The following is a 24,644-nucleotide window of genomic DNA, read 5'->3' on the forward strand; positions in this document are numbered from 1 at the left end:
TAATGAAAAAGTTATCACCCAGCTTTACCAGGCCATCCTTATGCTATTACACTTACTATGATTCTTTTCTTTTATCTCTATCTTTACAGGTGGTTGTTTTAACCTTGGGTATATGAGAACACTGGGTTCCTGGGTAAACACTCCAAAAAAGCAGGAGCGGAGGGGAGAGAAGCAGGAGGGAGGGAGGCAGGCAGGAGAGCTGAGTGGTCTGGGAGCTTTGGTGGCAGAGAGGCACTGAATCATCTGGATCCTTATTGAATATGTCCTCCATGTGACGTCATTATCGCCCCTCATCACACCCATCATCAGTGCTATTCTCAAGGCTCCAGATTGCAGGCAGGGAAGCGACAGAGGAACACAACCCGGGCTGAGGGGCCTTTGAACTAAAATCCCATGTGCAAAAACAGAATGAACAACCTCAAGGTTCTGCTTGGAGAAAAAAAAGCAGAGAAACTGACTTAATTTCAGCTTTCAGAAAGAAGCGGTTTGGTTGAATATGTGGGGATGTCGTGTCTATCATAAAGTGCACAAGATGTACTTGTTGTCTTAGAGGCAAAAAGGCAAGAAGCAATGTGAAACAGAACTATTGATGGCATTGGATCACTGAGTACAGTACCAGTAGTGAGAGTGTGGGCTCCGGTCAGTGATCAATACACTATTTGTTGCTGAAAAGAAATTCTCCTTTGAGCCTATGCCTAAAAGTCACAGCTGAAGTCATATTTAAGTTATTTCTATTTTTATTAGAAATCACATTTCAACCCAAGCAGTACTACCGTTTTTTCAATTATCTTCAATTGTGCCATGCATACAAAATCAGAATCAGTGTCCATCTGTTAGTGGCCCAATAAAGTTTATATGGGACTGATATCAAAGTCCTTTTTTGTGCAAGTATTATTCACAGATATGTACATTCAAATTAGTCAGCTTCAAATATCAAGCACCCTCACAAAAGAAAACATTAAAAGTAAAAAGTTAGAAAAACTTCAAATTAAACTACATTTCTTTTAAAATAGAATTAATAATTATTCCACTAACATGAGTTAAATTATGATTGCTTCATTATTAACCATAGGCACGTTGTAGATAAGTGAGGCGTTGTAGAAGCCAAATGGAGGTCACGTATGTCTTCCTCTCTCCTCACTGCAGCTATGTCTGTGTAAACAAAACCACCAAGCTGTCCTAGTCTTTATAGGGACCATTTCAGAAAGCAAGAAAGAAAAATACAATGTCTAAAGGTTTCCTCTGCTCCAGCTTCTCACAGGGTAACTATCTGATATGTGATAAATAGAGAAGGAGCGCTATCAGGAGAATGCCATGGCTCACAATGATTGGTTTCTTTGGTATAAACCACCATGACCTGCTAGAAATTCAGACAATAACGACTGAAAAACAAAACCCCATTTCACTCTCTCTGAGACTGATGTTTAGGTTTTTACCAGCATACAAAACTTGATGTTTTTTGACATAAAGGACATGTGACTGATGTGGATATAGCGACAGATGGGTTTCAGCTTTATAAAATGTGGAGTTAATGTTGCATATCACATTGTCACATTCAACATTTAAGGAAGCATCACACAATTACCTGTGTAATTACAAAAGATGAGGTAATTCAGCATTGAAGAATCCAATCTTCTCAGCTCAACAAATATTAGATGTGTTACTAGTGAATAAGTGGGCAAAGTGTCTATTTTACAGTCACCTTTATGTTTATCAGTGTATCAACTTCAATTCTGAAGAATGACAGTCAATTAAGTTTCATAAGTGATGTAACTGTCCAACTTTGTAAGAGTGGGAATCAGCAGTGTTTGCTCTGGTATTGATATTGTGTTATATTCTTACAATTTGTGACAGTACACAAGAATAATGTGAAAGCATAATGAAATGACTTAGGTTTTGCTTTCACTGCTGTGAACTGTCAAACTGTTTTTAAACAAAACTAAACATTAGATAAAATATAAAATATACCTGTGGATAAAACTGCAGGGCTCTAAGAGACTCTGGATTTTTCAGTGACTTTTTTTTTTTTTGCTGTTACTCATTTCCATGAGTGATTTGACATCATAATGGTCTTTCATTCATATACTAGTAATGGAGTGAAAATATTTCAACATATTAATAGAATAACATGGAGGAATGCATTGCACTAGTATATTATCACAGTTTTCCCTTAGCTGTGATGCCAGATGCCATCCTATGCACAGAATATGGCTATTGTGACCATTATCTTTTTACTGTTCAGCCTGATCAAAGTGTCAGAAGTGAAGCTTAATGTGCATTATACTGACAAAAATTTGCAGATCAGATACTGTATATGTCTAGGACTACTACAATGATGTATTTATTCCAGCTTTTCAACAAGAGCCCTAAAAAATACCATCAACCTCATCTGTTGTTTGAAAAAGAAAGGAAGAATGAGAGGAGAAATACAGACAAAAGGATAAAAGAAGGAAAAGAAAGAAGGAAGGAAGGAGTGGCATGAGCTAGGAGGTCGGTTCTTGCTCCCTGTGTTGACTAATGAGACTCCACTGTCCTGGGCAGTATTTTTAGGATGCTCTGCATGTCCACTGAGATGTGCAAGTCACCAAGGTGACCCGTTTTCACCATGATCAACTACAGAATGTGGCCCAGAGTGGCTGCTGTTTACAAGGAAAAAAAGGAACATACATCCCCTTGAAGTTTGCAAATTTGGCAAACGTCCTATCCTTTACCATGGCATCTTCAAGTAAAAAACAAAATTAAAAAGGAGACAAATATAGACCCTACAACTGTCCCTGTTCCAGTGAATGCACATGCTGATAAACTGGAATCACCTAAGGCAAAAAAGGATTGTGGATAAGTGTGGAAAGTGCTGTCTGAGTCACTCTCCAGAGCTCGTGCCCCCAGTAGTGCAGTTACCAGTGCGGAGGTGTGGTCCTGTTAGAATGTAAGCACTGGATGGTCACTGAGAGTTTTCTCCCTTATTTCTCTGTTCAAAGGGAACATGCTGAGTCAGGACGTGTCCCTCTGGGTCGCTGTCCTCCTTTCTCTCTGTGGGTCTCTCAAGGGGACATGTTGAGTAACTTGGTAGATTTATTGGAGTAATTGATAGCCAGGCTTATGGCAGCGATGTTCTTCAGAGCCTATGTCATTTAAAAAAAAAAAGTGCATCAGCATGTCAGTGTAATACAGAAAAACAGGTGCAGGGAGACAAAATCCAATTACTGTGAAGTTAAACAATGAGATGTGAGGCCCCTTGTTCGTCACCCGTGTATGCACTGCATGCTGAGTAATGACAAAGCAAACTGAGGGTGACAAAACAAATGATGCAAAGACATCTGTGTGGTTTACATCACCTTATTTAAGAACCAAGTGCTCACTAGATTGTACTGCCCTTCAGTGTTTCTGTTTTCTTCACTGGGAATTGTTCACTACTACAGCTGTGAGCTGGTGATAGCAGTCATGTTTGTGTTGTTTCCCTTGTTCAGCAGTTTAGTAAAGAACATGATATCATGACAACTAGTGACCAGAATTTGGTTTCCCACAAAGGAATATATGAATTTGGTTTCCCACAAAGGAAACCAAATTCATATATTCCTAGGTCTGAGGCTAAATGACCTTGTGCACTGTCCATATGTTTGTCATTTTTAAACACTTTAAAATTCCAGGTCCTTAAAAAGTACACTTAAGCTAGTATTTCACTTGATGCTAAGAGCTCCAGTGCAGATCCAAGTAATGCTCTGACAGGTAGCAGTACTTGGTAACATGCACAAAAATATATTATTTGTCCAAATAAATGGTGCACAACACTGTGCTATTTGTGCTGTGGAAGAGCAAACTCATCAAACAAAATAAAAGAAAGTGGGGGCCTTCACTGAAACCTGATGAACATGATGCTATCTTGTTTTGTATAGCTTTGGAAAGCGTTTTTCTAATCCTCTGAACCTCAACCAATTTAGTCTTGGACTGTACATCATTATCATGATGTTACTGCCAAGTCACCTGGAATTTTGTTTTCCACCGGACAGGTATTAGGTAACTGCTCAATAAAACCACCCACAATGTTTTTTCTCACCACCTGCATCCTCTGCTCCTCTTAACTGCCTTCAGGCTCCTTTGCTGTGTTACAGGATCCACAGTACAGAGAAAGCTATGGCTTGCTCTACCACAAATGCTAATGGAATGCAATTTACAAACTACATTACTCCTGAATGCAGCCCACACATTGAAAACAAGGGGAGGGGGTGCTGAGCATTCACAGCTTGGTGATTCATGAGCAAAACAGACTCCAGCCGTGACTCGAAGTGACTGAAGACCTTTTGATTGATGGGCTGTGTGGTTAAGAGGGTTGCATAATATTACAACACTTTCAGGGTGCAGGGAAAGCATCTTTGAGCTATCGTTCATGTTAGGCAGCAAGTTGCAACAGACAATATCAGAGATGACCTGAGAGAGTCTGGCTGAAGGGCTCTGAATTTAGAATGGCATTATGCATAAACATAAAAGGAATAAAAATCTTACCATTGCAGTGTGATTGAGGAGCTGTTCATCAGTGGTCATGGCTAATAAGTACTCTTGGAGGATGCCTTGTGTCTGTAAAACACATCAAACTTTGGGTCTGCAACAATCCCAAACCAGCCAGGTAACTGTCATTCATAGAGTGAACTTCCCGAGACAAGCTACACTATAAGGTTATATAAGGGATGAATTCAGTTATAAATGAAGCCTGGTTCCCTCACCACTTTTCATCTCCATCTCAGCATCAAATTGAACTGTGGAATGTTGGAAAAGTAATTCCAATTTATAAACAAACTGACAAGTGCTTCCACTGAAACTCTATAGGGGAGACGTACCTCGGGTTACATAAGCACATGGAGTTGATGAGCACAGATAAGACTACATACAAGCTAAATGGACTGAGACCAGCCAAAAGGAGGTTTTACAGAGTGGCTGACACAGTCCAGAGTCCCAGTACACCATCCATCCTGCAGCACCCCAAATGTTTATGCTGGGGAACATCCTAGGACAATTTGTACAGTCACTAGTGCATAACATATTGTTTTAATTGCTAACTTTCACTTCCTGGGGTAGAGCATTCACTAACTTTCTGGACATTGCTGGGAATGTGCATGCAGAGAATGAGAACTGATGCTGAAATGTGGACAGCACTGGCCACTTAGCCTTAGAAAAGAAGCTCCTTCTAGGCTCAGGCCTAATACACCACAGCAGACTCTCATGATTTTATATTAGTGTCAACATGAAGTTGTTGTACCTAGTTTTATGTTGTCACTGCAGTTAAGCTTATATGTCAATACGACATAAGGACCTGCCAACCTTTGTCCCCACTGTCCATACTTTTCAGGAGGATGTTGACAGATGGTGTAGCATTTTACAGAGAGAGCAGTGATCCTTTCAGTTTACTGATGTTCATTTTGTAATGGATTGTGTTTTAAATAGTGACCAGCACATCTTTACCTCAGACTATTTCAAATTGCAGATGATGAGATGGAGGTTACAAACAACTGCAGCACACACAGCATCAGACTTATAAAGACAAATCACGCTCTGTGAAGACGCCCTGCTGGATGGAGGCACTAGGGCATGCCACACACCAGCATGTGTCCAGCATGTGTCTATCCTTGCTAACTCAACTCTGTACTGCTACTGCCCCCTGGTGTTTGTTGACATGTTCTGCTCCACCTGCATCTCATTGTGTCTCACATGCAACAACATTCAATGGGTACATATGGGAGCAGACAATCTATCATGAATGACAAGTCATCTGATCTAATCTTTTTGTGAGATCAGCAGCCTTAGGCCCTGCTGACCAGGACTGAAGGGAACAGGCAGTGCTTTTCTGGGACTCTCAGTTTCACCTGCATGCACAGATGGGAAAGTCCTGGCTGACGGCATGCTCATAATGCTTGATACTTATTTTAATTAATAATTCAGTACTGTTGAGAGAGGGGGAGCCCATACGCATCAGAAAATGGATAGCATCTCTTCCTCTTCCAAGCAGTCTGCAAGGAGCCAGTATGGCACTGTGCTGTCTGGCAGATGGCAGAGCCATGCTCTTGCTCTGAGCCCAGCACAGAACAGGTGGATTTAAAAAAAACAAAAAACACGGTCATCTCATACAAAGACAGACAGAAGTGAAGCTAATGAATAACATGTTGAGTAAACTTTACTCTCATCATTTCACTCACATGTCCTCACACTGAAAGTGTTACCAATCCAACAAATAGAAAACAAGTTTGCAAAGAGGAGGACAGATTAAAAATGGTTTCTACAAATTCAGCCTTGTTCAGTCTGTTTCATATTTAACCTACAAAGTCAATAAAGTGGGCAAGACAGTGGTGCAGTGGTTAGCACTGTCGCCCGGGCTTTCTCTTGGTACTCTGATTTATTCCCACAGTTTATTGACATGCAGGTTGGGTTGACTGGTGATTCTAAATTACCCATAAGTGTGAATGTGAGAGTGGTTGTCTGTCTCTTTGCCTCTATATGCCTGCAATAGACTGGCGACCCACCCAGGGTGTACCCCACCTGTCACCCATTGTCAGCTGGGTGACAATGGGTGGGATCCTCTACAGGAAAAGCCATATACTATAGGTAAAAGCCATATACTATAGGTAAAAGCCATATACTATAGGTAATTGGTAGATGGAAATCAAACATTTTCTCACCACAGCAGAAACAACCAACTCACCTACATAATCACTTATGATTTGTTCATCTTTAACAGAAAGACCCATCCACTATCAGATGTAGCCTGTGGTATTGATTGTATGGGTGTGTATGTATGCACGTGTGAATCACTCACAATGGCCCGGGCCTCTGACATGAAGAAGAGTTCAGTGAGGGCTCTGTGAAGAGGCAGCAACACAGTGATACTGGTGGGATCCTGACTCAGGCTGTTCTCCATGGACATAAAGAGGCGCCAAAGAGGTCGCAGCAGCTTCAACTCACAGGCTCTGGAGTTCAAACAGGTCAACAGTTAGACAAACAAACAAACAAATACCTTTTTTTTTTTTTTAAATCTCTATATGCTATCTATCCCCTCTCCCTTTTGAAAAATCACAACTATATGAACAGTTTCAAAAGTCTGACTACTAAACATTTGTCAGTTGCATGACTAGCTTCCAAACTAGCTGTGATGATGCTTGTTATATACACATCTTGATCTTGAATTAAAGGTGACCACAGAGAAACATCATCAAATAAAAATGAAAACAGCCTTAAAATGTGGACAAACACCATACTGCACAGCTCAAATATACCCAGATGAACAACAACAGGCAAAACACGTTTGTGTTCGGTGTTTTATTAAATGATGTCTTAACACCTCAACTTCAGCTTTAATGATGTGTTTGCTATCTGTGTGAGCACTACCTGTCCTGGTGACCAGACAGTGGGCTGATTCATTCTGCACATATGCAAATTACCCAACACTTCCCTTACCTCATTTCCATGGTGACTAGCACTACCAAGAGGGATTTATGAAGGCTTTTATGAAAACCCTGTGTGGAGGTCAGTGCAATCCTGCTAAAGCATTGTACTTTGGATACGTGACAATATAAACCTACTGGTTTAAAAGAATTTCACTGATGATAGACAAAAATGCAATAAGCATGGAAAATGATATAATTGTATAAGCAATGCTGGTCTTACGTTTGGGATTGACACTGCAGGAGGCGGAGCAACAAGTGAATGGCTTTGAGCCTCTGGTTCCCAGTCTGGCGACAGGCCACGCCCACCTGCCATTCCCAGATGTCAGCAAGTGGCAGGTGACTAAGCACTTGGTTGTCAGCTAACATTTGCTTCAGTATCTCAAAACCTGATCAAAGACAAACAAAGGTGCAGAGAGAGGGACAGCCTGACTCACCTGAGGATCATTCTGAGTAAAATTTGCATTTCAATAAACAGGCAGGCCTGAGTTACACAGGCAGGTGTGTACATGTTCCAAACCTGTCTGGAAACGTCCTCTGTGGCCTCCTGTAACAGTGAACTTGTAGCCCCACTCTGTGTTGCTCATGTCTGACATAAACCTGTAGTACAGGGTATCACCTGAGAGAAACCCACACATAAGACATGTTGGTAAACATGATTTAATTATTATCTCAAATAAATGCCCATGGACACACAAAATTACTTTTTAAATTTTTCCTCACCAGGGATCTCAAAATCAGACCATTTCTGAGGAGAGCCACTGAAATTGTGGACATCCTGGAGGAAATCACTGCTGCTGGACATGATGAGCTCATCACAGCCTTCCTCTGTGTAGCAGCGGGAGTCAAATTTTACAGACAGGTAGATGGCCCCTGGGATGTGCACTTTATCCTGCAATGAGATGCACACAAACTCTTCAAACTAACAATAGCTCAAAAACAAAACATAATAGCTCATATAGCCCTAAGCTTAATTATAACACCTTCTGATCTGTAGTAATAGTGTGTAGTTACATGATTTTCATTTTATGTCCAGCTCAAAGCCAAATTTGAGAACATGACATGATATTGATAAGAACTTCTATTATGGCTGTTGATACATTTTAAAAAACACACCCACCTCAAAGTTGGTGTTGTTGTCATATGGGTGTTTGGACTCTCTGACCTGCACGGCCATACCGGGCTCCTCCATGAACTGGCAAGCCGTTAGAGACAGACTGCACAGCATACTCTGGCTGCAACCCTTCAGCACCCTCTGGAGAATCTGATCATTATATCCCAAAGTCATTAATCCACAAAACACATCTAGCGATATCACATTTTCTAACCTTTGGATACAAGGCAAACTTTCATTTAAAAATGGGAACAGAGCATAAACTCCACATGCTCCACTTTTTGCTCACCTTCTCCCAGAGGGGCCTCTCCTCCAGCTGCATTAACATATCTAGGATGTAGGCCATGTGTGAGGCACCGTTCAGTTCCAGGGCCTCCTCGCTCAGTGCTGCCTCTGCAGGCCAGTCTGCCAGCAGTGAGGCTAACACGTGGCGGGCGTACAGTGTGGCGATGGCCTGGTTGACCTTCACCAGATACTGACGAACTGCCCTGTTGCTGCGCACATCCAATTCCTTGTGCAAAAGAGCTGAGCTCTTGGTGCGCCTCTGTTTGGCATAGCTGAGCTGTAAGTCACTCTCTGAACTGGTGATGAGCTTTTGTGCCACTACATTGCTCTCCTCTGTTGCCTTTTCACAGTGACTGGGCTTAGACTGTGGAAGGAGGGCAGTGACGGGGATATATAAGAAAACCGACAAATGAAAAACATCCAATCCACCAAACTTTCTCTCTTATCTCTTGTCATAGTAATATAAATATTACTAATGTTTCAAACACCCAATTTCCTAATTTGTGTTTTGATGTTGCAACAATAAGCAGAGCAGAGACTGAAAACCTCTGTGTAATGTAGGTGGCATGTTTAGTGAAAAATATCTATTATTTAAGAGTGTATTCTTAAAAAACTCACCACGCAGGACACCACAATCATATCAGTGTCCACAGCCTTGGTGTTCCTCTCTTCAGAGCAAGTCCGCCTTGTTGCCTGCCACTTCTGGGCCAGCGAACGGATAGTCTCATCTGTTTTTATCTCTTCTCCATCAAACCTGAAAATAACACAAAGGTACAATGCATCAAAGATTTGATAATAGAATATGACCTTCACCGTGGTGCCTCATATAACAGAAATATATAAAAATAAAATTCCATTTGTGGCAGTTGATGCTGACCTCTTCTGCACCTCCAGAAAGAAGGAGTCAGTTCTCTTCATCTGCAGTTCATACATGGCCCTGAGGATGGGCAGGGGGGCGTTTAAGGCATCATGGGTGATCTGCATTGAAAAAAAAAAAGTGGCTTTAGATTATTATTAAATATTATTACTATTTTTTGCTGCATACTGTATATTATGAGCTGTATTCCTCATTACCTGGAAGCAAATCTTTGTCTCCTCATCGAGACCCTCCAATGGATCTAGCCTACTGGCCTCTGTGCCTTCAGTGCCGAAATTGGAGTGGTCTGAGTCAGGCTCCTTCTCCTGCTCTCTTCGGTCTCGCTCAGGGTCCTGAGCCATGGAGTGTATTTCCCTCTTAGAGGAGTAGAGCATGATGGACAGAATTTCTAGATCTCGCAGCAACCAGAGCTTGCTGAAGCCAGTCCCCTTGCTGCACTTCCTCACCAGCAGCTGGGTCAGTCCTGACTTCTGAATGGTGTCCTGAGCTTGTGCCACCCCGTGCTTCTACACAAGGGAACAAGGTGGAATGAGAAAATTACTACTGGAATTATTTTATATTATTGACACCACTTGCTCTTATACAAGTCCAGATATCACCAAGACGGGAATATAATACATGCTCCACTACTGCTGATTCCTAGGTGAGGGTAGGTACCTTCAGTGTGTTGTAGAGACCTTTAAGGGCCAAGGACAGAACCCAGGAAGCCTCCACAGCGTCAGCAGAGCCACTGTCCTGGTTGGTCTGCAGCAAGTGGCTGATGATGGAGGTGAAACTGCTCAGGTAGCGGCTGAGCAGCGTCTCTGGAAAGTCCTGGCCCTCTGACTGCCCTGGGAGGCCAGCTGTACTGGAATCCTGTGACTGGATGAGTTGGTAGTCCTTTACTGTCAAAGAGGGGAAACCACACAGAGGGTTAATTAAATGTTTATTTCTCAGTGTTAGCAATGCTTTTAGTAATGTTAGTAGTGCCCCCACTGCACTAACCCGTTTTCCTCTTGCGTGTCTTAACATCCACTACTGCGGCATGGTTCTTTTCTGTGAAATGTTTGAGCAAGATCATGTTGTGCTGTTCATTGGCATTGTCGATAAACATCGTCTGGGTCCCCACACACAGCACCTAAGCAGACAGCCACATGGGGGTCACAACTTGGACTGGAAATTCTGGGAGCAGACTGTACAAGGCTTTGCAGTGGTATGTATTTTACCTACCTCAGGGAAGCCCACCAGCACCAGGAGGGTGAAGAGGTTGGTGCGTTTGAGAGTTTGTGGCAGCTGCTGAAAGCAATGGTCAGTGAAGGCAGCAATAACTGTGGTCCACTCAGGACAAGCATTCAGACTGTGTAAAATATCTGCCACTGTGCACGCCCAATCCAGACCGATACGACTGCAAAACAAAAGAATGGAAGAGGAAAGATTTTTCACATCTTAAAATAACAACTGATGAAGGGTGGAATAGGTTTCTATCTGTAGTTTAAACAACTGCACAAACGTACAGACCTCAGCTATGTGAGAAATAGTCTGGTGTCAGTACAACTGTTGATACATTATTACACCATGGTGTTACTAGACTTAATATGTAATGCTGATAATGAAGCTAACACTGCACACCAACAGGAAAACATCTTCAATTCACACAAATAACATGAACAAAGAGACACTTTTAAAGTTCTGAAATACTATCATTTTATTAAAGATAAAAATCCAATGTCGTGACTACACGTGCAGCCTATGATCAGATAACTAGCTTTTATTGTGTGTGATAAATGTGTTTCAACAATGTTAATATTGATAGACGTGAAAATATCTGGAACCAATTTGCTAAGTAGAACCAGTTATAAATGTAATTTTATTTTCATCTTTACATTTATTTTTGCCAAGGTATAAAAATATCTCACTTTGCCCTTCTGGACTGGCTCAAATTCATGCAGGTACCAACAAGTGCAGACTGCCCTCCCAGGGCAGCTAGCTGTCTGCTGTACTGATATCTGCAACTGTATCATCAGGAAAATGGTATATACAATAATAATAATAATAATTGTTCCTGCTATCATTTCCTTTGTTTTACCTGTCTAAACAGATGGCTCCAAGACTGAAAAGCAGCTGAGTGGTCCTCCAGCCCTGGGTGTCTGAACTGGCTGCCTCTCCTTGTGACAACAGCTCATATTTGTCAGCCAGGGCCTCTGTGACAGCAGCGTCGGCCTCTGTCGGAGAAATCCGGAGCAGCAGCTGACCCAGTAGTCCCAGAGTGAGGTGGTAGGTCTCATTGAGAGAGCCAGCATTGGAAATGACTGCTCTGAAAAGCTGGGGCAAGATTGAGCTCAGGCTGGGCAGAGACAGGGTGCTGCCCTGAGAATAAAAGAAAGACTGTTTAAATGTTACCTGTAGATACTATATTCTGAATAGTGAACAGGAATGCATCTCATGGTACAAAATAATTCAATGTTTTAATGTGACAAAGTGTTTGTAGATTTAGTTGTAATCTGATATTTGAGATAAATATCTCAGGAATCATGTGACATTTTGGGAATTATGGTTTCTAGCCGTATTAAATGAGAAAACTGATACTGCTCTCATATCTGTCCACTAAGTATGAAGATACAGACAGTTGAGTTTAGAGAGAGAAGGCATCCAAACTCCAAAGTTACCTACCAGCACTTCTAACATAGATCAACTTCTTTATCTCATTTGTTTAACCTGTACAAAGCCAAAGTGTAAAAACAACAACAGCTCTGTTTAAAGAAGTGTATGTGTATGACTACTTTTTGGACAAGAGCAGTGAGTTCTTGGAGCCCTGGCTGGTTGATCCCAGGCAATAATGAGGGGAACATAAGACCCTAGGAAACCAACCAAGAAATACAGTAGTACACCACATAACATAAATGAGATACAACTTGTTGATGAGAAAGCGTTAGAGGTTCCTGCAGGGGAATATCATTACCTCTGGACAGAACCAGGCTACAGTAGCTGTTTCCCTGTTTCCTGTCTTTCTGCTAAGCCAACCTATTTGTCTGCTGGCTACAGCAACATTTTTAATGTACATATACTGTATGTCAGTGGTATCTATAATTGCTTCTCATCATTTCTAATGTTAACTCTCATCATAAAAGCAATTAAGTATACTTCCTAAGTTGTCAAGCTATTTCTATTTATAGAATTGCAACCCTAAAAGCTGGTCTTTGGTTTCACATACTGGTTTGGCTGGTGGCAGCATGGCTGCTAGCAGTCCCAGAATCCTTTCTCTAGAGCACTCTGAAAACACATGCTCCTGGAGGGGAACCTGGGGCAGCCTCTCATCTGTCTCCTTGACACCATCCACTTCTGGAGAGTTGACTGGCCCTAGTCCAGACTCTGAAGCTGAGAATGATTAAAAAAAAACACAAAGATCATTCACCCAGCTAAGGGATAGTCCTAATGAACATAGTCTATGATATAGGTTTGATGGAGGTAATCTCAGTACTTACGTTGGACCATAGGAGAGAGGGGGTCCTCGCTGGACACAGAAGGTGACTGGCTGAGAATGGGGGAGCCCAGGTTGTCTTGAGTAACCACCTTCTTCTTCTCTCCCTCTCCAGTGCTTGGGGGGGATGACACCTCTGGAGGAGCAAGGGGAATTGCCTTTTTCTCCTTAGCTGATGATTCACTCTAGTGGTGAAAGGATAATGACAACTCAGTTTTAAATTGTTTAGTGTTGTATTTTTATTTTAGGACATTAAAATATAGAAACAGCAGTTGAACTATGTGCATAAAGTTGTGCGCCTTTCTACTATAAATTCTCAGAATTTCATTAACTTGTTAGGCCTTAGCTGACTCATAAGGACTTGTAAGGCAGGTCCCAAACTGTCACTGGGAATGGTTAGCTTGTGACAGTTACAGAGCTGTTCAATTCTCTGACACCTCAAACCCAGTGTTACTTGTGGTAACACTCCACAAACACATTCTAGGACAGAAAATGAGCTAACTGATACCGTCAGAACAGGGGAACAAATAAGGAGATGCCAAATCACTTGCAGCTTGAAATTTCTACTGTCCCAAGTGACATTAAGAAATTGAAGATAAGGGGTACTGTGGACCTTTCAGATAAAACTGCACATCTGTTGGCCAGAAAGGCAAAGCAAAAGCCCCATATGACTGTCAAGGAGCTACAGGAAGGTTTTGCTGATTCAGGAACAGTGGTGCACTGTTCCACTGTGTAGCGCTGGTGCATAAAGAGCATCCACATGGGAAACCTTAATTGCAACCTCAACACAAAAGTCAAACTCTTAAATATTTAAAGCACATTTAATTTTAATTTAAAGTCTCTCAGTAGATCTTCAATATGCTATGTGTGCAACACAGTCTAAGAGCATCTCAAAGCTTGGAGTGATCTGCAGGGCGAGTGGGTGAAAATCCTACAGCAAGAATAGAAAGACTTCTAGCTGCTACAAAGAATGTTTACAAGCTGTGATATCTGCTAAGGGGGCACAGGGGGGTTTTATTCATTTTCTTAATTATTAAAAAAAAAAAAATTCTAAGTACATATTTTTGTACATCTGCTATAATTTTGCGCATGTTTTTCCGTGAATCTTATCCAGTGGCCTGCTGGTCTACACCTACTAAACATTTATAGACATGTATGGTGAAAATCCGTTCTATTTATTTTTATATTTACTAATATTATTATTAGTGCTCTACTTCTTGCCAGTGTAACGATCCACTTCCCCAGATGAGATAACCTGACCTCCATATTATTCTCTAACTTGATTCCTGCTCCTTACCTTGTCTCTAGGAGCTGATGGGGAGCAGATCGCAGCAGTGCTGCCAGAGAGAGATGAGGTGTCAGTGGCCATACTGGGCTCCTGAGAGGACTCGGGAGAGCATGGACACAGGTCACTATCAGAAGCTGATTCATTGGAAGACAGCAGAGCAAGCAAAGCTGAGGAGCGTAGACCTGCATAGAGGTTGGCATAGAAAGGTTTGCCATAAATGGACAAACCATAAGAATACGGGTTAGAAGAATTTGAGATACACTGTGACAAACTGATTAACAGTGTGGAACACCTCTTCGACAACTCCATAATTTGGAAAATATTGAATTGTTGCATCCAAGTTAATCAGAAACAGTGTGAAAAATGAATGGATAGAGTAAGGCAATGCTAATTTAGAAATTTGTTCCAATATTTTCAGAGATGTGAAGACTCATTATCAGGCCAAGCTAGCTCTATTACCAGGCAGCAACATCTTGTTCAGAGCACAGTAGTCTGTTGGCATACTCTCATACTCAAGGGTTTCGACTTCAAGTTCAGACTTACTATCGCTTACTCCAATTGTAAACAAGCTGTGCATCATGAAATGGAGTAAAGCACATACATAGAACAGCATGTACGTCACATCTGTCCAGCTCAATACAACACACCCCCATAACTACAGTGTTGCCAGAACCCAGCAATAGCCAGCTACTTTGTCTCTGAATGTGTGAATGCTTCATAATAATTGTAACAGGAGGCACATTGGAAAATGGACTCTGAAGTGGACTTTCATGTAGCCAAAAGGTACGACTTGTGTGTGTCTACGAAGGACTATACTGTAAGTACACATTGCTGTGTCAGTCAACATGGGACATTTATTTAACTGTTCTTGACCTTTAGCAATCACCTATGCTTATAATATTTCTTGAATAACATTCAAACTATCTGTGCAGGTTCTCAGTCATCCAGGTCATGGTAAGCTGAAAAAACTTAAAAAAAAATCAACTGGACTAGATTTCTAGGTCAAAGATGTTTTACCTCTCATCCAAGAGGCTGATTTTTTCAGCGAACTTTCAAACTAGTAACAATTTCAGCATCATTACAAATGCCAGCAGTAGGTTTTCATGGTCAACCAATCATATTGTGAGGGTCAAATTATCATGGGAATATTGCTTTTAGGGTGTAAAAGCATTATGGGGAAACTGAGTTGCCCTTGACATAGGCTTGCGCTCTCCAAGTGTTGTCTAGTTGCTTCTGTTTTACCTTGGTCAGAGCCAGTCTTGCAGTCTTCCCCTGGCCTTAGCCTCATATTTAGCACATAAACACAAGGGTGGTAACTTGTCATATAACATTTGGGGAAAAAAGTGAATAAGCATAGTTCCTAAAATGTTGAACTGTTTTTTAAAACAAAATTCTGGTTGGAACTTGCCTTTGCCAGTCTGCCCTTTGAGTAAGCAATCAGTGATAAGCTGGGAGCAGCGTGTCTGTAGGGCAGAGGTTTGGCTCAAGGGGTTGCTGCCCAAAGACTCTCCCTCCACCTGCTTCTCACTGCTCAGCTCTGATGTGTACAGGGCCAAAGCAGCAAAGAGCAGCCAGGAATAGTTGTGGATATAGGGCTGGATCAAACGGTGACGGTCACTGATTCGTATGGTCACCATGGGATACACTGTGATCCGATGGGTGGGCAAATGGCTAGAAATGGATATGTTAAAAAAAATAACTGTGTTAACAACTCTGAGGGTAACCACAGCAAACTAAGTGCATTTTCACTGCACAAGATGAAATCTAAAATATGTCACCTGTCAGGATATTTCTTTGCATTGTAGCAACCAAAGCACAGGTCAAAGTCTTCACACACGTTGCAGTTGATCCTGCTGCCAATAATGAGCCCCTGGCAGTGGTCACAAGCATATTCCATGTTCACCATCTCATGGTCATCCTCATGGCCTTCAGGCTTGGCACCACCTGGTTAAAAACACACACATCCACACTTAGGTTTCCACCAAAGCTCTTATCCAACTTCAGATCAGTGCCATTATCCTGTTTGTCTAAACTCTGGGCTAGTCAATACTTCTATGTGACTATGTACGAGTAGTGTACTATAGTGTAGTGTATGAGCTCACTGAGGAAGCAGGTCTTGCAGAGGTCCATGTCCATGCACTGCAGACATCGGTAGCGGTGCCAAGGTGCCATCCTCTCACAGCCATCACAGGAGATGACAACATTCAGCAGGTCACAATAACGTGCAATGAACATGTGCATCTGTGGATAGAACCACGTAAGGTATTCACATCAGCCTTTCCTACCTATGCTTGGCAGTGTTTGCACAGATCAGTCATCTACCTTACGATTTTCTTACCTACAGCTTGTTGAACTAGCATCACACACAAACAGCATTAATGTCAGAAGGGTTTTTGGGTTTTGGATTGGGTCATTTTATGATAGGAAATAGTTATTGTAATAACCAACATTTCAATGTGATGCTATTTAATTTAAGATATTTTATTATGGTACTTTTGTGCAATGCAACGTTAACATGCTACACTAAGATGGCAAGCATTGCACCTGCTAAACATCAGCACATTAGCATTGCTGTGGTCAGCATATTGGTATGCTAATGTTAGCATGTAGCTCAAAGAACTGCTATGCCTAAGTACAGCCTCACAGAGCTGTTAGCATGGCTGTAGCATAGCTTAGACTTGCTACATATTATGTTAAAGATAGTGTCCATTGTTATTAAAGCAAATATCTTTTCTGATGGGCATGTTGTTGCAGTTTGTCTTTAAATGTATTACTTTGCAAGACTATACAGAATCTACTCTACTACTGAAATATAAAGGAAAGAAAACAAAGAGCAGAAAAGCACTCAGTCAGGTTAAACAGTGACAGTGACATTTGTTTCCCCAGACAAATTCTCGTTTGCACTTTTATGTCTTTTACACATTGTGATGTACAGTACCTTTCTCCTGTCCTCCATGGAGTCCTCCTCATCGATTTTGTCATACCACTTTTCAAACATTCCATCCATACACTCATCCATCCACTCCTGGTTCTTCTTGTAGTCTGTGATTTCATCTTCCTCTGTCCATTGACTGAAAGTGAATTTAAACCAGGCAGGGGAATCAATCACTTTTGTAATTTAACTGGCTAGGACACTATTTAACATCTTGTCAAAAAATGAAATTGGGTCTTCTGCTAGCCGTAGCAATAACATCAACATGAAAAGCAATTCATTTCCACTGTGTAGTGTCTTATTTCCTGGGTGTGATATTACCTGATGGCAATGTCGTGAACACTGATGTTCTCCTGGGACATGCTAAGCAGGAGGTCAGGTAGCTTGATATTCAGGAAGAGAGCAAGGTCATGCACCTCCCAGCTCATGTCCAAAAGGTGCAACAGACAAGTCTGCACACATGATAAGGCTGGTAGCAGGGCTCTGGAGAGCAGTGGTGAAGGGCAGGTTATCACTTTTAATTTCAGTAAATTTATTTACAAGAGAACATGGTGGGTTACAAGGATAGAAGCTTACTTCTCATTAAGGCTGCTGAAGTCTTGTACTGCTTCCACCAGCATGAGCACCAGCTGATGGTAGGAATGCCTCACCTGCTCTCCGAGCTTCTGCCCACCGTCTGACATCTGCGAGAAATAACTGCAAAGCAAAAGGAACTCTTGTGTAGGATACCAAAGCGCAAACAGATGTCAAGGTTTTTTTTAACACAATGTATTTTCTTCTCAAAATATACCTGCTATTCACAAGCTTTTATTTGTCATAATAATGCTGGTGAATACTAGTGATCTCCAAAGAAACATAAATTTAGCACTTGTAATACTGTCGCCAAGCGCAGAGGTCAGAGTAATCTGTTTTAGCATAATTTCAAACTCTGGGACAATGATGTTGAAAATCACAAATATTTTATCACCCGAGCTAGACATTAGTATTCATTCAATTTTTGTCACACTTAACATGATGTACCTGGTGAAGTCTTTTTGGCAAGCCAGCAGCTCCTGTAGAAACAGGATGCACGGGGCTTGGAAGAGGTGTGGCTTTCCAAGGGAATGTAAACACTGTTGAACCATCTCCAGGACCTTGCACACACTCAGAGCCTGGGCTTTGTTCAGGGACAGGGTCTGTAGAATGCTACAGAAAGAAGAACCTGATTACTTGACCCTGTATGGTACAAATTACACAAACTAACTAGAATTACCACTTTGCAGTTGTATGCATCGATGAACCAGGCAAATTCACAGATATGGGACAGAGGTGAGGTCACTGACCTTTGACCACCAAAATCTAATCAGTTCATCTTTAAGTCCAAGTGGACGTTTGTGCCAAATTTGAAGAAATTCCCTTAAGGTGTACCTGAGATATCATATTCACAAAAATGTTACAAGCACAAGGTCAGTGACTTTTGACAATTTGGCCACCAAAGTTTAATCAATTCATCCTTGAGTCCATGTGGACAGTTGTGCCAAATTTGAAAAAAAAAAATTCCTCAAGGTGTTCCTGAGATATTGCCTTCACAAGAAACAACCAGACAGACAGCCTGAAAACATAATGCCTCTGGTCACAGTTAGAAAAATGATAAAGAGAAGACTGGAGGTCAGTCACCTTGGTGTTGTGAGAGCCTGGTCCCTTATAAAATTTAGGATGTGTTTGAGTATTGGGTAGCGATCCTTGACAGAGGGGGTCATGCGGGGCTCCTCTATAGATCGACAAGACAGAAGGCGTAGCCGTGCCCGACTGAACGGGGCTTTCCGGGGCAAAGCAGAGGGTGAGGCTGGCTCCCCTGGCTGGGAAGAGAGGCTCTCTGTGGAGTCCCGGTTACTCCGCCTGCTGTGCCAACATGAAGATGAGTTTTGGGTTTGAGTGCCAAAGGACTTGCTCTGTCCTGCCCTGGCCTCACCGCCTTCCTCAGAGTCTGCAGGCTGAAGTCCTACAGGGGTGCAGGCCTGGAAGTCCCCTTCAGAGATCGAACTTGAGCGGTGGAATAGAGCACTGCTACCCTCTGTAGCTTTGAATGAGTCACTGTCCTGGTGTGTTACTCCACAAGGGGCAAATCTGAACAGCAAGAGGCTCTTCTCAATACACATGTCAGCTAGAGAGAAAGACAAAACAGAACAAGTCAGTAAAATAATTTAAGGGCCCAGGAGTTCAATACTTATAATACTTAATAATGCCTATCTGAGTGGATCGGATTTGGATTTTGGCGAGTTCAAAACCAAAAAACAGGATTGGGACCATTCTGATATCCAGTTGGATCAGCAAATCAAGTCCGTGCCCATGTTTGAATCTGGATCTAATCCTCAAAAAGGGTAATTCAAAACAAAATCACAGGATTGGATCAGTTTGATCCAAATAATCTAGATTACCTTGATTCCACCAGAAGGGTGGATTTCTAGTGGATTAAGAGAGGAACATGTACTGTGTATTTAATTTAAAAGTATGTTTCAATATATGTAAGATGGTAAAGTTTGTAAATTGAAAAATACATAATTTGTAGTCTTTAAACAGGCTATGGGCTGATATTTTGTTTATTTTTTTTACATTTGCAGTGGCCTCTTGCATACCTCTCAGAAAAGTGTATTCAACCAAATAATGAATCTGTGATCATTATCTCAATAAAAAATTATGCCAATCATTAATGACTTTCATTAACCAAAAAAAAAACAAAAAAGGCACAAGTCCATCATCTGTGATCAACCTTCAAAAGTAGCTGTGGACAATAGCATCAACCAACAACATAGCATGACCACTCAGTTTCACATTTAAAGGAAAATCCACAGGTGGACCTGGACCATCAGCAGGATGGATTCATTATTTTTTAAATTACCATTCCTTTATGATTTCAAGCGAGTGTAAGGTTTGAGTGAGCTGGGGTGAGCTCGGTGTATTCACACAGAAATAGTGGCTGTGTTGACGACATTCCACTATCCAGTGCGAAACCAAGGGAAAACAAACATCTGATGGTGAAGAAAAGGGGTCATCTACAATGAAGACACCAATGAAAACACTGTATCTAACTGGAGGCACAACGAGATTTGGGAACTTCTGCTGTTAAGAGCCGGCACCAGAACTGTGAAACAAGGCTAAAGACGTGGTCGTTTATGGCCAAATTACAAACTTGCTGCATGACTACATCACGTCCCGCCTCCTGCATTCTCTACCTAGTGTGCTATATGTGTGAAAGAGCAACTCTTGACAAAGTCTGGGTGTGATTCCGCAGACATAGTCTGGAATTCAAGTATGAAAACAGCTTTAGAGTGCATTGCTTTGAAATGTCAGGACAAAATCTGGCTAACAAAACAAAATGTTTGATTTTCAAATTGGATCTGACTGAGATTAAGTTTTGAACTCCTGAGCCCTGGAGATAACAGTTAGTGAAAACAAAGGCAGGCTTTACATTTGGTGGAGTCCTCACCTAGTATGTCCATAGTAACTTCATCAGGAATCCCTTCTGTCTTGTCAGGAAGATTCATTTTGCCAACTAGGTACCTCTGCTTCATCTCCAACTGACAGGAAAAAAAGACATCACCAGCTTCAAACTTCAGTAACCTGAACATATACAAATTCAATGATATGACTCGTTACCCACCATCCATGTTCTGATGCTGTCTGCCAATGAATACACCTGCACAAACTCATCACTTAGACAAGACTTGCAGTCCTGATGAACTACTCATACAAAGACAAAACAAAAAGGAGAAATCGACAGAATGAGTCAACTATGCAGAATTACCACGATAAAACACAGCAAGAAACTGAATAAACAGAAGAACCTTTGCTCGGTGACTACTGATTAAAACAAGCATTTTACCATAGCTCTTCAGGGCATGGCTGAGGGTCGGAGTGTGGTATACCATAGCTGCCCATATGGCATTCACAGCTTGGTCTGTGTTTGGCCCGGCAGCTATCTCGCTCCTCAATGACTGTTTTCTACAGGACTGCATGAGGGTCCTCATGAGCTCTGTTCTACTGTCTGTTGGGTCCTCGGACGGGTTCCAACAGGCAAAATCCTCCAAGAAGCTCCTTAACTCATCAAGTGACCATGTATTTGCCTATCACACAGAAAGAAGCAACATAGTACTAGACCAATATCAACCAGCTGAGGTCCTTAGACAACACAGTGATGTAATCCTTTTAACAGTACTTCCACAAAACCAGGTAAAGCGAGTTTGAACAAACCTGGTCTGTAGATGCTTTGGACTGATTCATCTCCCTTGTTTCACACATTCCATGTCGCAGGATGGGCTTCCATAAAGGAGAAGACTGAACATGGGTCATTTTTCCTGATGGAAGTTCCTTTATGGTGCGTATCTCTGGAATAGACAGCAACCCACAAAAATCAGCATTTCAGTTGTTCACTGGGGGTCTAAAAGATCCTTGAGTAAAATACAGTTCTAAAGTGGCTTGAAATTATTGTATATCAAATATGTTTAATCACGTATGAATCTGGCAAGAGATGGTCATGTTAGCCCCAAATGTACAAGATTAGAAATGTTCTGACTGTGGTCTAACAGAGTCAATCCAAAAATATTGTTGATAACAGTAGAAAAAAAACAGTTTCACCATGAGGGGATTTCAGCGCCAGTGTTCTAGATGCGAGACGGCCCATCAGACGAGCCACCAGCAGCTGCAGGTCTGACATCCAAGAAATGGTGATGTCTGGCAGACCCAGAGCTCTCACCGTGAACTTGTAACCCCACTCGGTGTTACTGCTATCAGAGTGGAAAAGGAACTGGAGCTGAGGGCCAGCATCAAATGTCACTTTCTGAAGGAGCAAAGAAAAATAACAGATATAGATATAGGAATTAAGTAACAACAGAGTTTTGTGTGGACACATTAAAGGGGTTTCCCCATATCCTACCTTTGGCCACTTCTCAGTTCCAACTTTCATATCATAGCGGATCTTCCCACCTCTAGAATCTGTGAATTCTAGGTAGTCATATCTGTGAATATCAAGAGCAGAGAGGATAAGCAAATAAAATCATCACAAGGGATAAAAAAAACAAACAAACTGATGAATATTTTATACAGGCCACCTCTTCTCTGTCTCACAGCGTTCATCAAACTCCACCTCAAAGGAGGTAGTGCCCGGGCAGGCAAAGATGCTGGTTTCATGGCGGCTGTTCTCATAGTTGTGAGGGGACTCCTTGTTCCAGGTCCTCAGCACCACTGGCTGCTGGGGCTGGTGCCAGCTCTCCTGATCCACCTAAACAGTGACATGGTATGCAATTACTGTGCCTTAGATGAACAATTAAATATATTTACTCAACTACTATACGCAAGTGTAAATTTTATTTTACTTTTATTTACTTTGATTCCTTTTAAGGCACTTTACACTTCTACTCGAAAGAAAATAATCCCCTCTTTACAGCTCTATATTTATCTGACAGCGATGGTTACTGGTCACAGATAAGATTCTACGTTCGCCAACACATGAGCTTATAAAATTTGTTCCCCTTCTGTACTGTATATTAAACTGTCCAACAGTATATAAAACAGCTCAAAGGTCCATTTCTTCAAACAAGAACAACAAAGTGCAATTTACAGATTATTGCATCAGTAACAATAATCCAGTAATATATAACAGTGTAACAGTCACAGAGGTCAGAGTGGATTTTGCTAATAGTACATCCATAGTTTTAACACAGGACTTTTTCTTGTATTGCAGTATTGCTACAATCTGACAACTTCTACCACCACTGGTTACTGGTATGCATAAATTATAGTACACTAAGGTCTAAGGTGAGAATAGACTGACCTTAGAAAAGATGTCTCCAGTAGCACTGGATAAGCTTTTGAGTAGCTCGACCAGACAAGAGAAGCTCTTCAGCAGCACACTGTGAGGGATGTCCAAAGAGCACAGCTCCAGGAGGAAAATCATCTGCCAAGACCAGAACAAATATTGTTTCATTTCAGATTAGCCAAGCCTGTAACTGTGCTGGAAGGCAATTAAACAGTCAGGAGATTAGAGTGCATTACCAGCTGTCTGAAGACTGTGGCTAGGATGGAGCTGCCTAGTTTGTCAGTAATTTCAGCACTGGTGTACCTCTCCATCATGGAGCCAAGGGTTGTCTTTATGCTTCCCAAAAACTGATCCACATCTGTTGAGAGAGCGGCTGAAGTGAACCATTCTGTCATTCATTCTTGTTCATAAAATAATTTTACTCAGCAAATACTTTGTCCTGTTGGACTATCACACTATCTGGCTGTGTGCTCTTGCTATATTGTCCCCCTACAGACACAAAATCTAACCCTGAAAACAGAAACCTGTCAGAAGCTCATTTGAGTCAGCAATGGGACACTGCCAATATATATCTCACACTGTAGTAGGATGCCTCTGGCCAGCTCCATAGATATAGCCGTGGAAGCTGCTCCTTTGAGCTGTAGGTAGCACCAGGAGAGCAGACTACTCTGCAGTGCCCAGAACAAGGTCAGCAACACTGTCCTGCTGGCTCCAGCACTCTCATCCACCATCATAACTTCACACTGAGAGATGGGACACATTAGAAAAGCAAACAGAAATGTGTGATTTCTCATGAAGACACTAAGACAGGGGTATCAAACTCAAATACACAGTGGGCCAAAATTAAAAACTGGGACAAAGCTGCAGACTCTATATTTATTGAAATACTGAATAAAACTGAGCATGTTTTCCCTTCTCTCCAGATATATAATGCTCATATGGAAACAAACAAGTTGTTTAATCACTGAATTTGGAACAAGCAAAGCTTAATATTATAAACACACAATCAAATCAAATTTCAAATAAAAAACACATCAGTGGCATTTGTTTCTTATTGTTTTGTGAATATTTTCTGCCATGAAACCAGACTTCTTTTCATCCTCTCTACCTTCTGGAGCTTCTGCTTCATGTCCAGGTCCTTGTACTTGACTTGGTGTTTCGTTTCATAGTATTTTCTTATGTTATATTCTTTCATTACAGCCACGTTGGCTCCGCACACAAGACAAACGGGTCTGTCCTTTACATTAATGAACAGATCATCTTCCTCCCACCTGTCTTGAAAGCTCCTGTTTTCAATCTTTTGTTTGGCCATTTTTTGGGAGGGGTGGATTAAATTTGCCCAAGGTGACTAGTAGCATGAGGTTGCTAATGAATGTCAAAAGAAGGTGCTTGCCGGTGTTGATTGACGTGCCAATGCACTAGCAATGCATTCTGGGTTTTGAAGTATTAGCGGTGCATATAATATATACT

The 24,644-nt window shown here is 41.6% G+C and overlaps 1 protein-coding gene across 1 annotated transcript in view; it reads right to left on the reverse strand.

Moving 5' to 3' along the window:
- Positions 1–731: 731 nt before the first annotated feature.
- Positions 732–24,644, reverse strand: part of zzef1 (zinc finger, ZZ-type with EF hand domain 1) — a 42,715-nt gene continuing 18,802 nt past the window's right edge. The window contains exons 20-55 of the mRNA XM_020612394.1: positions 23,752–23,917; positions 23,411–23,532; positions 23,190–23,312; positions 22,468–22,637; positions 22,293–22,374; positions 21,995–22,196; positions 21,611–21,744; positions 21,243–21,483; positions 21,021–21,100; positions 20,847–20,937; positions 19,037–19,523; positions 18,401–18,565; positions 17,957–18,076; positions 17,702–17,863; positions 17,387–17,519; positions 16,551–16,689; positions 16,227–16,392; positions 15,857–16,119; positions 14,458–14,630; positions 13,165–13,345; positions 12,894–13,057; positions 11,769–12,049; positions 10,913–11,087; positions 10,688–10,820; positions 10,361–10,587; positions 9,901–10,209; positions 9,704–9,804; positions 9,445–9,580; positions 8,831–9,190; positions 8,548–8,691; positions 8,151–8,319; positions 7,948–8,046; positions 7,651–7,816; positions 6,803–6,953; positions 4,501–4,572; positions 732–3,122 (exon numbers count right to left, since the gene is read on the reverse strand). Of these exons, the coding sequence (XP_020468050.1) occupies positions 3,042–3,122; positions 4,501–4,572; positions 6,803–6,953; positions 7,651–7,816; positions 7,948–8,046; positions 8,151–8,319; positions 8,548–8,691; positions 8,831–9,190; positions 9,445–9,580; positions 9,704–9,804; positions 9,901–10,209; positions 10,361–10,587; positions 10,688–10,820; positions 10,913–11,087; positions 11,769–12,049; positions 12,894–13,057; positions 13,165–13,345; positions 14,458–14,630; positions 15,857–16,119; positions 16,227–16,392; positions 16,551–16,689; positions 17,387–17,519; positions 17,702–17,863; positions 17,957–18,076; positions 18,401–18,565; positions 19,037–19,523; positions 20,847–20,937; positions 21,021–21,100; positions 21,243–21,483; positions 21,611–21,744; positions 21,995–22,196; positions 22,293–22,374; positions 22,468–22,637; positions 23,190–23,312; positions 23,411–23,532; positions 23,752–23,917 (6,168 nt within the window). The 3' untranslated portion in view covers positions 732–3,041. The remainder of the gene's footprint in view (positions 3,123–4,500; positions 4,573–6,802; positions 6,954–7,650; positions 7,817–7,947; positions 8,047–8,150; positions 8,320–8,547; positions 8,692–8,830; positions 9,191–9,444; positions 9,581–9,703; positions 9,805–9,900; positions 10,210–10,360; positions 10,588–10,687; positions 10,821–10,912; positions 11,088–11,768; positions 12,050–12,893; positions 13,058–13,164; positions 13,346–14,457; positions 14,631–15,856; positions 16,120–16,226; positions 16,393–16,550; positions 16,690–17,386; positions 17,520–17,701; positions 17,864–17,956; positions 18,077–18,400; positions 18,566–19,036; positions 19,524–20,846; positions 20,938–21,020; positions 21,101–21,242; positions 21,484–21,610; positions 21,745–21,994; positions 22,197–22,292; positions 22,375–22,467; positions 22,638–23,189; positions 23,313–23,410; positions 23,533–23,751; positions 23,918–24,644) is intronic.

Source organism: Monopterus albus, unplaced genomic scaffold, assembly GCF_001952655.1.
Source record: "Monopterus albus unplaced genomic scaffold, M_albus_1.0 scaffold124.1, whole genome shotgun sequence".
NCBI lineage: Eukaryota > Metazoa > Chordata > Actinopteri > Synbranchiformes > Synbranchidae > Monopterus > Monopterus albus.